The 12,500-nt window shown below is 46.4% G+C and overlaps 2 protein-coding genes across 3 annotated transcripts in view; both read left to right on the top strand.

Moving 5' to 3' along the window:
- LOC142933425 (general transcription factor II-I repeat domain-containing protein 2-like) overlaps positions 1-1,074 on the top strand; it is a 2,492-nt gene extending 1,418 nt beyond the window's left edge. Inside the window, exons 1-2 of the mRNA XM_076077529.1 lie at positions 1-529; positions 710-1,074. The exon at positions 1-529 is cut by the window's left edge and continues 1,418 nt beyond it. Of these exons, the coding sequence (XP_075933644.1) occupies positions 1-516 (516 nt within the window). The 3' untranslated portion in view covers positions 517-529; positions 710-1,074. The remainder of the gene's footprint in view (positions 530-709) is intronic.
- Positions 1-12,500, top strand: part of fancl (FA complementation group L) — a 52,589-nt gene that overhangs the window by 11,636 nt on the left and 28,453 nt on the right. For both annotated transcript variants that reach the window (XM_076077534.1, XM_076077533.1), the window contains exons 6-7: positions 9,918-10,014; positions 12,359-12,427. In XM_076077534.1, coding sequence (XP_075933649.1) covers positions 9,918-10,014; positions 12,359-12,427 — 166 coding nt within the window. The remainder of the gene's footprint in view (positions 1-9,917; positions 10,015-12,358; positions 12,428-12,500) is intronic.

The following is a 12,500-nucleotide window of genomic DNA, read 5'->3' as shown; positions in this document are numbered from 1 at the left end:
ATCCATCTCCCTGCTACCCAAAACCTCTCTGCAGAGAACCCAGCGGTCCCGTTCCCAGCTGAAAAGTGTGTGGAAGCACTGGAAATGTTGAAGGCGGAGTTCGGTGTGCGATTCCAGCAACTACATGTTAATGCAAAAGAAATCCGTCTTTTCCAGAACCCCTTTCTTGCCGACATCGATGAAGCCCAGCCTTCTTATCAGTTTGAGTTAGCCGAGTTACAGAACTGTGATGTTCTGAAAGACGCATTCAAGCCCAACAGTCTCATTGACTTCTATGCCGCCCTCCCAAACGATACGTACCCTAACATAAAAAAACACGCAATGAAGATGTTTACACTTTTTGGCAGCACGTATATCTGCGAGCAAACCTTTTCATACATGAAACACCTGAAAACTCCGATGAGATCAAGATTGACAGATGAACATCTGCATCAGTGTTTGAGACTTGCTGTGACTAGAATGGAACCTGACATTCAACTTCTCACCAGCCAGATGCAGGCCCACAGTTCACACTGATGAACATACATAGGTAAGCTCACTTTTCTGACTTGAATGAGTCATTCTGAGTATAAACAAATTTAATCATAATAACATCTACTGGGATAAAATCCATCTCCACAACCATACTGGTAGTGAAATGTATTGTGCTGTGTAGGTGCTGTACCACTTAGTTCCGTTTCTCAGCCTGCTTGCTTTGTGGTTTTCACAGGGAAGTTGATGAGAGAGAGCTGCAAACAGCGGTGTCTACAAGCCTACTGGAACCTACAAAAGGATTATAAGGAAGGAACACAAGAACTTTGAGAGACTGCTCATATGAGTCATTTGAGTAAGAGATTCTGCTCTGACAACTAAGCTAAACTTTTACCTGTTAAGATTGTGCACGGCACAACAGAAAGTTGATGTTCAATGGACTTTTTTTCTGTGAAGAACCCAGAGAGGGTTATTTGGTTATTATTTATTTCACAAATAGTGTTATTTATTTCCTGACTTTTTTCTGTGAAGATCCCGGAAAGGGTTATTAATATTTGGTTATGTGTGGCTTTCTGGAAAACAATAAATGTTTACATTTAGGCACCCCTGCGATCGTCACACTTTTTCTGTTACAAACTGACCCCGGCCCCCATCAGAGAAGGGAAAAGTTATGTGGCCCTCACAGGAAAAAGTTTGGGGACCCCTGCTCATGTACATAGGCAAGCGGCCTGGAGTTCAACACAGCCTCTATCTCTGTGAGCATGGTTGTCAACTCCTCAAAGTTCAGTGATGCCTTCCCCAGGACCCTCTTTAAGCAGGTTTTCACGGATCTCACAAGTCTTTCCCAGAAGCCACCCCACCAAGCAGCTCCCTCTGCAATAAACTTCCAGGTGATCCCCTTGTCAGTGAAAAACTCTGTGAGCTCTGATCCTCTGAATGACTTCCATAAATCCTTTAGATCTTGTTCTGCTCTTTTGAACGTTTTGGCATTGTCTGAATAAACAACCTTACACAGTCCTCGCCTTGCGATAAACCTCTTTAAGGCCAACAGAAAGTTTTCTGTAGTCTGATCAGAAACCAACTCTAAATGCACTGCTCTGGTGACAGCGCAAGTGAAAAGTGCAATATATGCCTTCTTAGACTGACCACTAGCCTTAACATATAATGGCCCTGCAAAATCCACCCCAATAACTTCAAAGGGAGGGGACTCGGTCACTCTGTCTCTGGGTAATGGAGCCGTGGACTGCTGTGCTGGTTTCACCTTCAATCTTCTGCAGATGTAGCAATGTGATACCATCTTCTTGACTAGCTGTCTCCCTTTTGGAATCCAATACCTCTCTCTCACTTGTACTAGAGTGTCTCTGACTCCAGAATGCATCACTCTCTCATGACAGTCCTGAACAAGTAACTCAGAGTATCTGTGATTTCTAGGTAGCACCCATGGGTGTTGCTGTCTAAAACTGAAATCAGAGTACTGTAGCCTGCCTCCTACACTAATAAGGCTATTCTCCTCCAAGAATGGTTTCAAGTCTTTTATTTTTGAATCTCTCTTGATGTCCTGTCCAGATTTCAGCTGGACGATTTCTTGGCTGAAGCTCTGCTCTTGGGTCATCTTCACCCAATACACCTCTGCTGCAGTGAGCTCCTCTGAAGTTAGCTCTCCCTGAATCCTTTGACTACAACGGGCATTAGCTATGAATCTTTTCACCCATGCAGTTATTCTTAATGCAGTTTTTAACCTACTGTACTTCTCCAAGTCCAATAGTGGCTCAGCTTGTTCAGTGCTGGTCAGCTGTACTACAGCCTGAAACTTAGACCTAAGCTCAGTGTTCACCTCATCTTCAACACAGTCCTCATCCATGTCCTTTTCCACATCAGTTGATAGCAGTGAAGCAGGTCCGCTCCACCACAGCTGGCTTTGGATGAGGTTTTCGACGCTCTGGCCTCTGGTAGGTAAATCAGCAGGATTAGTTTTGCCATTGCAGTGACACCACAACTCTGGATTTGTGAGTCCTTGTATTTCGGTCACTCTGTTGGCCACAAATGGCTTCCACCTTTGTGCTGTGCTGCGTATCCAATGGAAAACAATCATTGAATCTGTCCACATGTGCAGCTGATTTCTTTCCATGTTGAGTGGCTTGAGGAGATTATTTCCTAACCTCGCTCCAATCAGTGCACCCATGAGTTCCAAGCATGGTAAAGTCATTTTCTTTAGTGGGGCTACCTTTGACTTGGAAGCCACAAAGCTTGTTACAACATCTCCTTCCTTGTTCTGTCCTTGCAGATAGGCAACAGCACTGTATGCCTTCTCACTGGCGTCGCAGAAGATGTGCAGTTTTATCTGCAAGTTTGGTCGGATCTTGATCTGGTACCATCTTGGAATGTCCACCAGGTGGAGCTGTGGCAGCTCTACACACCACTGATCCCATTTTTCAGCCAAATCTGGGGGAAGCTGCTCATCCCAACCGATTCCCCTCTCCCATAGTTCTTGAAACACACTTTACTCGAATAGTGAATGGAGTGAGGAAACCGATGGGGTCGAAGACTCTGGCTGATGTCTTTAGCACACTTCTCTTTGTGTTTTCTTTGTCCTTTACAATGTCCAGTAATCCCTTTAAATCAAACACGAAACTGTCCTCCGATCTCCATACCAACCCCAACACCTTCAGTACATTTCCACAAATTGCTGTGTCTGTTGTGTGCTCCACTCCCCTTTCTGTCCACTTGTCTCTCAGGTCTGGTGAATTTGTCACCCATTTGCACAGGTTCATGCCGGCGTGAGACAGAATCTCCTTTGCTGTTGTGGTAACTAGAAGTGCTTCATCCACATCACATGAGCTGGAGATAAAATCATCTACGTAGAGGGACTCTCTCAGTGCCTCCACTGTCTTATGCTGTTCCGCTTCATACTGCCTGATGTGGTTTCTTATTGTTGCAGCTAACAGGAACGGGCTGGGTGACACTCCAAAAACCACGCTACTCATTCTCATGATGCGCAGCTCATTTTTACAGTCTTTGGTTGGAGCCACAGGAACCTCACAGCATCCTTGTCTCTTTCTGCTAGTTCTATCTGCAAGAAAGCCTTGGTGATGTCTGCCGTAAAGGCTATCTGGTGGAGTCTGAACTTTATCAGCACATCTAACAGATTTGGGTTCAGGTTGGGCCCAGTCAGTAAACAGTCATTAAGGGAGGGGCAACTCTCTTCGTGTGATGATGCATCAAATACAACCCTCAGTTTAGTTGTTACCTTATCTTCTCGAAGAACAGCATGATGTGGCATGTAGTACTTCACAGCCTCAGTTGGCTCTGCCGCTGAGGTGTGCTCTGGTACATCCTCGCAGATGCCTTGCTGCAGATAATCTTGTATGACATCATTGTACCTTGTGTACAGCATTGCATCCATGTTCAGTCTCCTCTTGAGGCCTTCAAATCGTCTCCTTGCGACTCTGAAGTTGTTTGGGAGATCTGGTCTGTCAGGTTGCCACGGCAACTCAACTCTGTAGCGGCCATCCTTATACTTTATAGTCTTCTCAAAGTTCTGAAGAGCTTCTGTTTCTTCTGGGCTCTGGGTTTTTTCATGAACGATACCCAGTGACTCTACTTCCCAGAAAGCATGTAGTTGTTTGGCTATTCGAGTGTCCTCATCTAGGCAGATGTGCATGCAAGTGGCATCGGTTACACTGGATGTGGTAACTGGAACCTGCAGGACCCATCCGAAGCTGCTTTCAACGGCTACTAGTGATTCTGTTATTCTCTGAACTTTGCCAGTCACTATTTTCCAGTAATAGTCTGCTCCTATCAACACTGACAGTTCTGGATCCTCAGTGCCCTCTGGTAGAAAATCAGCAAGTTGAAGACCTTTTCTCTTTAACTCCTCTTGAATAGGTTCGCTGGGGACCTTTATCACAGCCGTGCACGGTTGAGGGGTTTCCACTGCTTCAATCTCAATTTTTTGCTGTGTATTCCACACGTTTTCCAGTGACACTCTCACGATGTTGCGACGTGCAGTGACAGGAGCAGTGGACCCAAAGGTGTGGATGTGCAGCGTCTCTTGCCTGACCACTGGCAGTTTTAGTGCTTTAACTACATCTTCGCGAATGAAGCTTTTCTGGCTACCTCCATCTAACAGGCAGCGTACCATTTTCCTCCCCGCTGGGGCTACTGCCCATGCCTTGGTTGTCTGGAGCAACACTGTGTTCTGAACGTCCGCTCTCGGTTTCACTGTGCTGGACACAGAGGATACCACAGCATCTGTACCACCACTGTCAGCGTCTGGCTTAGCTTCACTTTGATCACAAACTGACTGGTGATGTCTGCGATGGCACAAGGCACACGAAACACCCTTGACTCTGCAGAATTTTGCTATGTGTTTTGGACCGAGGCACACGTAGCATCTTCCCAGCTTTCTCAGTTTCTCCTTGCGAGCAGCCACAGAACTGTCTGGACAGTGTTCGCGTTTATGGTTGGCAACGTCACAATACACACAGGTCTGACAAACATTACTTGCTGTGTGCAAAGCCGTTGCTGAAGGCACGTTCCATCTTTTAGGTTTGTTTTCATAAACGGGGTCTGGCTTACCAAATGATCTATTATTTGGTGGAAAGTCTCTTTGTGTGTTACCTGGTCTGGTGAGATGAAGAGCTCTCTCTCTGCTTTGGACTTCATTTTGCAGGAACTGGACGAGCTCAAGCACTTTCCATTCGCCACTGGAGTCTGACTTGCGGGTGTAGTCTAGTGCAATACCTTCTGGTATGAGCTGCAGCAGTACTGGGCATAGCAGGCAGCCATATGTGTCGCTGTGAACCCCTAATGATTCTAGACTTCGGATCTGTATTTCACATTCATCGTACAGGTGCCTGAGAGCTACATCTGATGATCTTTTCACAGGAGCCAAGTTTAGCAGTCTGGACATATGTGCACTTATTACAATGTCCTTTCTTCCAAAACGGCTCTGAAGCAGTTGTACTGCGGCATCATAATTATCATCTGTCATAGTTAGTCCTGCCACAGATCTTGCAGCAGCTCCGGTCAGATAGGATCTCAGGTAAGTGAACTTTTCCCTTTTACACAGTGTGTCGTTGTCGTGGATAGCTGTTTCATATTGTGACCAGAATTCTTGCCACTGGCTTATTTCTCCGCTGTATTTTTCTATCACCAACTTAGGCAGTTTGACAGTATGCTTATTTAGCAATCTGACTGAACTTGAATTTGCATCGCTCACCTGCACACTCACGGATTCCTCTGCCCTCTGAATGGATCTTGTGGCACGGGTTTTCAATGTGAGGATGCGGTCCTGGTATTCCTGAGCGGTTGCAATCTCTGACTCAAGCGCATCCGTTTCCGTTCCGTCTTCAATGCCTTTGTCTAAGTCGAATAAACTTTCTTCTCTCGTTGACAATAGTGTTAACAGCTCACGGAGTCTCTCACAGTCTGGCACATCTTCGCTCACCTCTTCTTCAATGTGAGTTAACAGCTTCGTTGTCGAGGTGCGTATTGTTTTACGCTTCTTTTTCATCCTTTCAAATTGTGTGGCCATCTCTCCAGTTAGCGTTAGCTTTAGCGTTAGCGTTAGCTTCCAACTTCGTCTAAGTTTAAAGTCTCACAGTCTTGACTTCCCGGGTTTCGGCACCAAAATGTTGTGAAGTGGAGCTTCTAAAGACGACCAACACACGTCTGGTTTTTTACGGAACACTTTTACTGTCTGAAACTGCAGTATAACAACTGTTACAGTAAACAGAGCGCACTCTTGCACCCGACATCTAGGTTTTTCTTTATCATCATCATCGTTAGCATCAATAATACATGTACCATGCTACTTCTCGCTTCTCAAAGTAAAAGCACTTCCTGTTTCATGCTCTTCACAATAAAAGTACACATGCAATCAAACAATTTACAACACAGACAAAGAGGAATTATTATTGAAACTAAGTTATTGGTTTATATTCTTTTAGATGTATGTGTTTTCCCCAGAGGTAAGATTAACATACCGAGGTGTAGGGCTACAAACCTCTGGTGCTTTAAACGGCTATATGGAGCAGTCCCTCCCCCCCACCCCCCCAGCAGTCTAAACTGATTGGAGAGCCTGCAACAACACAGCTCCGCATTAACAAATGGCTCTTAATGACTTCCTTATTTTTAGTTATTGAGTTATAGTTAAATCCAGGTCATATTTAATAACTCTCAGCCCACGCACAGCGACAGGCTCAGCCAACGCCGTCTCCACTCGTCAGGGGGGGGGGTTATCTTTTCTCCCCCGGCTCGGATTAAGTCTCGACTACTACACTCATTTTCCACTTTCCTATTAATGACCGCGGCTACAATTATGATATTAGCAAAATGCAAATGGCTCTAATTGAAGACTCTCAGGTTTTAATAGGGGGGGGGGTGAAGGTATGCCTTATGCTGGAAATGGGACCAACATCACTTTGGGTGTCGTGTTACGGTTGGGAGGCATTATACACAGTGGGCCTCAATCTCCAAAGCACTGGAGATTCGCTTAGCGTCTTAATTGGTATGGACCGGTGCTAATAGCCACCAGGGCTTCTTCAGCTGTGATGCTGTCTGCTGATTGGTTCAGGCCTTCTCTCTATGCGTCTCCATTCCTGCATGCGAGAGCGCGGTCATCTTAATTGGCGGGAGAGGGCACGCTACGTGTTAATTAATGGGAAAACCGAGGTCAAGTAGGTCGGCCGCCATCACTACCCCCCCCTCACACACACACACACACACACACACACACACACACACACACACACACACACACACAAAGTGACCCAGGGGCTCATCACGGGCACAGTTGTTCTCCCGTGTTCACAGCCTCTCGGTGAACCAGTCTCCTCTCATCACAGGGCTGAGGCATCACACATATTTTATTCTTTTCCCATATTTGTATTTTATTGTTTTTACATTAATAGGCCAGCTAATGAATGCCTCCTGTAATCATGGGATGTAAATGCAATCACTGCAGCTGCTTCCAGTGAGTCATGAGAATGTCTGTTAGCACAGTTAGACTGCAAACCAAGCTAATTCATGAGCATGTAGGTGTGTCTGCGCTGTGTAAAATGAGTCTCGTGCACTTGATGATCACATACATTTCATGCGTCATCTTGTGCATGCCTTCATTTTGCATGTGAATTTCTTACACATAAGCACCGCAGCACATACGTGTCGATCTCACCGTTCATTAATCACATTGTTGACCAAAAAAAGCATTCAGAGACGCGCACACACACGCACGCACACACACACACAAGGACTAATGTGCGTGGCGTGCACTGTCTGGAAGAAGCTCACTTGGCTGTGGAGTTGCCGATGGGATGCTCTCATCAGTCTTCCCAGCAGGACGTCTCGACTGTCACGCTGTTTCCATCACGGCCAGGTAGCGGCGCCGGCTCATCCTCGCTGTCCCGGGTGCGAGACCTCAGTGTGTGTTTGTTAGTGACGCACCGATACCATTGCAGATGCTCGATAAGCCGTTGAGGGCTCCTCCCAGATTGACTTTTTTCACCACTGCCCTAAAAAAATAACTTCAACTGACCCTGAAGTTAGAGTAACCTAGAGATGTACCTCTGCTGTCAGGTCCCACACTGACTCACAGAGCTGGATCTGGGTTTGGTGACAATAGTCCAATCTGCTACAACATTCATTTCATCTTTAAAAAGATGTTCTAATGTTTTTAAGCTGCTAAAAACCCATCAGACCATCCAGACGTCAACAATACAAATGAACACTCTGAAATATAATAAAGAGAAACAGAGAAGCTGCATTCTGTTACTCACGTGTTCTGCAATCCACCAGCACTTCATCTCAACGATTCATTGATGTGTTCATTTGGATGCTTGTCACTTCCTCCACTTTATTAAACGGTCATGCTTGACAGGCTTGTGTATTTATTGCTGTTAGCGGTAATGGGCTTTTTATGGGCTGCACTCTGTGTGTACCTGAGGATCACCATCCTGTTGTCTAGTCAAGAAGTTCTCATCTGCAACTAAATCATTTCAGCCTGATGGGTGACACTACTGTGTGTGTGTGTGCGTGTGCGTGTGCGCGTGCGTGCGTGTTAGTTACAAAGAGGAGATCGGACGATGCCTTTTGGAGGTCTTAATATGCAGATGGTTTTCTAGATGGAGAGACGGGAGGCGATTATCTTGAGAGAAAAGATGCATCAGGTCAGCATGGAAGGAAAGGGGTCGGGCCGATCTCGATGTCTTCCGCAGACGTTGGCGTGCACTTGGCACCTCAATGCCGTTGCCCTGCGCTGGCGTTTGATTGCAAGTGAGGCAGACACTTAAATGAATTGGGCACAATGCAGACAGTCTCCCATCATTCCGTCACTTCCCCTAAGTGTGTGTGTGTCATCCCTGCTCACATCACTCCTGGCTAACACACTCCATAAATCCTCGGCAGATATACGGCCGCGTCAGCCTCGGCACAGAGCGTCCATCGTAATGTACGGTGAAGCTGGAGAGGGAACTTGTCCACATCCTTAGTCTCTGATGAGTCTTTCTGTCTCCAGGTCTCGTGTTGGTGCGAGCTCGGGCCAGATGAGTGCTTCGTCCCTCAATAGGTTAGAATTAGCTCTCTGATTTACAGGTCGACTCGAGCTTGAAAGGTGAACTCACCCGACAGGGAAATTTCGTCACCTTTCATGTGACTGTCCAATCGTTTCTGATGGTAAATGTAGACCGCTGAAGAAAGATAATAAGAGAGATGTGCAGCTGTGTGCGATGTACCTGGACGCATTGGAGCGTCGAGATGGCTACTTTGCACAGGCTGATAAATAAATGTCAATAAAGGAAATATTCTGTGCTAGTACGCTGGCTCTCTGTGCCCTGCTGGCTGACCGCTGCAGCAACTTGTTGTTTTTACAAATAGCTAAATCTGCTCTTAAGCTTGTTGTTCTTTCTCTTGTGTGCTTTCATGTGTGCTTTCACCCACATCGGTGGGTTCACAGCAATACGGAGAGTAGGAAGTGGACCGGATGAGCTGGAGCTGTGTGAAGGACTCAGACAGTCAAACATTCCTGGCTTGATGGTTTGGTGTTCGTACTAGTTTTACTAGGACTGTGCAATGAACAGAGTGTACACACAGTCAGTATGTTTGCTCACAGTTTTATTAGAAAGCATTAAATCCAGGGTGTTCTGTGGTGACTCAGATGGAAATAATGCCCTCGGCGTGATTGGTTTCGTTATGTTCCTGCATTAGAGCATTAAGATGCAGAAGAACAGCCCGTAGTAATGCCTGTATTTGGGGCATGACTGCGGAGCTGTAGCCTGATGTAATGTCACTGCGTCAGTACCCACAGTGATAAATCTAAAGGCAGAGTTGATGTCTCAATACTGCTCTCTGCTGCTTTGATTAATGGCGGATGATGGCCGCTGTCAGTTTACAGTGTTGCGTACCGTTCTCTGCCAATGCGTGTTGATTTATTGTGCACGTATCCGCAGGCTGCTCTTCATCGACACCGAGTTCCGAACGTTAAGACTGAAGGCGGAGGACTCCTCTGGAAGGCAGCACGTTCTCACTGTTAAACTCAAGTCTAGGGTAAGACACACACACACACACACACACACACTCACACTCTGTCCTGCACGCACAGAAACACACACACAGTTTACTGTCAGGACCGGATCATTTTCACATGGAAAGTGATTCACCATCAAATGGAACACTCCACAGCTCGATGTTGACCCTACAGCCGATCTGAATCCAAACAGGCCGACTCCACCAACACATTTTGGGATGTTCAATTTGCTGATAGCACATCAGTGATTTACATCTGTGCCCCCTAAATCTGGGTCAAACTGGAGAGGGTGCGGAGAGACATGAGAACCCGCTGTGGCTGAGATGTAGCACAGATAAACGTGATGGAGAGACCTTCCTCTATGCACAAAGAGAAGCAGGACACCCAGCTGCTGTGGAGAGAAGTACACAAGGCCGGGGGACAGCAGCGTAACACACAGCGTTTGCATGTCACACATCTCCAAATTGTCGGATAAGAGGTGGCAGGTGTGTTTATTATAATTTGGTTCTGGGAAAACATAATGGTTTTGGTAGACGCATGTAGACTAGACTGTAGCAGTCACTAATAAAACCAAAAGGAACGTGTAACAAAGGGTTAAATGCACTCTTCACTGCTCTGCCAAGAAACATCTTCTTGCCAAATTGGACTCGGCTGCAAAACTTTACGGCTGTGTTTGCCATGATATCATTAACGAAATATCTTTTGTGAGTCGGAAAGGGATCGCGGTTGCAAGTGATGCGTAGTTCATGGAGCTATCAGCAGCAATCTTTGTGAAATCGCCCCCAAGCGTAGAGAAATAGACTGATGATTCAGCATGAATTCAATTAGTGATGCATAAAAGTGCTCCTTGTGTTGCTGGTAAGGACTCATTTTCATCAGTTATGACAGTATTGAACTGATGAAACAGGGTCATTGCTGCAAGAGACGCAAGCAGTCAGTGTGGTGGAAGAAACCATTCAATAGTACCTAGTGAGTCCTATGATACTGAGATGAAGAAACATTGAGGAAAGAAGTTTGTCTTTAAAGTATTCATTCTCTGCGCAGAGAAGGCTCAATCATCATCCAGAATGCAATGCGGTCTGAAGGAGGAAGAACCCCGAGTGTTGGTTGTGTACGACTTATAAAGGCCTTGAGCACATGGTGGGATAGGAGGAGTCACCACTAGGACATCTGGACAACAGTGATCATTCATTGGTCAACCATTGATTGGTCCACTGATTGCAACATCATGCCCCTGATTGAGACACACACCCAGTATTACTGAACCCTCACTGACCATGGCTGACATTCATTAACCTTACTAAAGCAAAAAGGGCCAAAACACTGAGTGTCGGACAATAAAAGCAGAGAGATAAGTCACAGTGGAAATTAGCCATCGCATCGGACAGAAATCTTCTCTCGTTGCACAACATGGAAGGTTAACGGTAAACCAGGAAGTTGGTATTTAAATAGTTTAGATGCATTAAGAGCTGCAGGCTCCAGTGGTCAACTGCGGTTCATCAACAAGAAGATCGCTGCAAACCCAAAAAGCATTTGTCCCGCAGACTGCATGGGTGTATGATACAAACGGGCTACTGGACTCAAGAAGACGGCCCCAGACACCTGAGCGTATGAGCCAAAACAAGTGACATCATCCCAATGTAAAGTTAAGGGTCCAAGCAGGAGGGGACTGACCATTGTTCTGAAAGCCCAGTAGTCTGACAAATGTCCCATTGGACCCAAAGCCCATTTGTCTGACAGCATGTTATCTCCAAAACAGACGGCCATTGCAAGATTTTGTATTATTAGGAGGGTCTCCCTGCAATACACAGAAGCACATGACCAACTACAATGCAGAATTGGACCTTCCCAGTTCCTCCCCTGGTAGCTGGCAGGATTATTTGTATCTCACACTGGGGCTGCGGATCCTCGGCATGGTGAGGTGGTGCTTACCTAAACCCAGAGGACACCCGCCAGGGACAAGGGAGGGGGGGTGAGACCCCACTCTGTGTCCTCACCCCTCTGGCACCAGGGGAAGAAATAGCTCCCTGCCTCCACCAGATCCTGTGCCAGGTCATCCCTCACCACGCACAGCGAGGGAGGAGGCAGCACTGGCATGGACACAGAGGAAGAGGAGTGAGAGAGGAAGAGCACAGGGAAAAGGTGAACAGAGAGGCTTCAAATAAAAGATGATCCTCCGATAATAAGCACAGAGAAATAAATGTACGCTGCTATCTAACGAAGGCGTAAAACAATATGGAGCGGTGGAGTTCCATGTGTCATAATGGCCCTTGATTTTCCATGGAGGTAAACGGAAGCAGCTTCTCTTTTCAAGCCAGAACTTTGAATTGAAGCTGCATAACGGTGTCGTGTTGTTCCCCACAGCACCCTGCAGAGGCTCCTGAATGCTCCGCTGACCTGCCGGTCCCTCTGGACATCACATGGACACCACAGGTATGTACAAGCTGACACCTTCTCATCCAACAACGATGCTCCTCACTTCTCCTCAATCACACAACGATATTCA

Source organism: Anarhichas minor, unplaced genomic scaffold (assembly GCF_050575085.1).
Source record: "Anarhichas minor isolate MPS153535 unplaced genomic scaffold, ASM5057508v1 ptg000060l, whole genome shotgun sequence".
In the NCBI taxonomy this organism is placed as follows: domain Eukaryota; kingdom Metazoa; phylum Chordata; class Actinopteri; order Perciformes; family Anarhichadidae; genus Anarhichas; species Anarhichas minor.
This window is presented reverse-complemented; position numbering and strand designations above follow the sequence as displayed.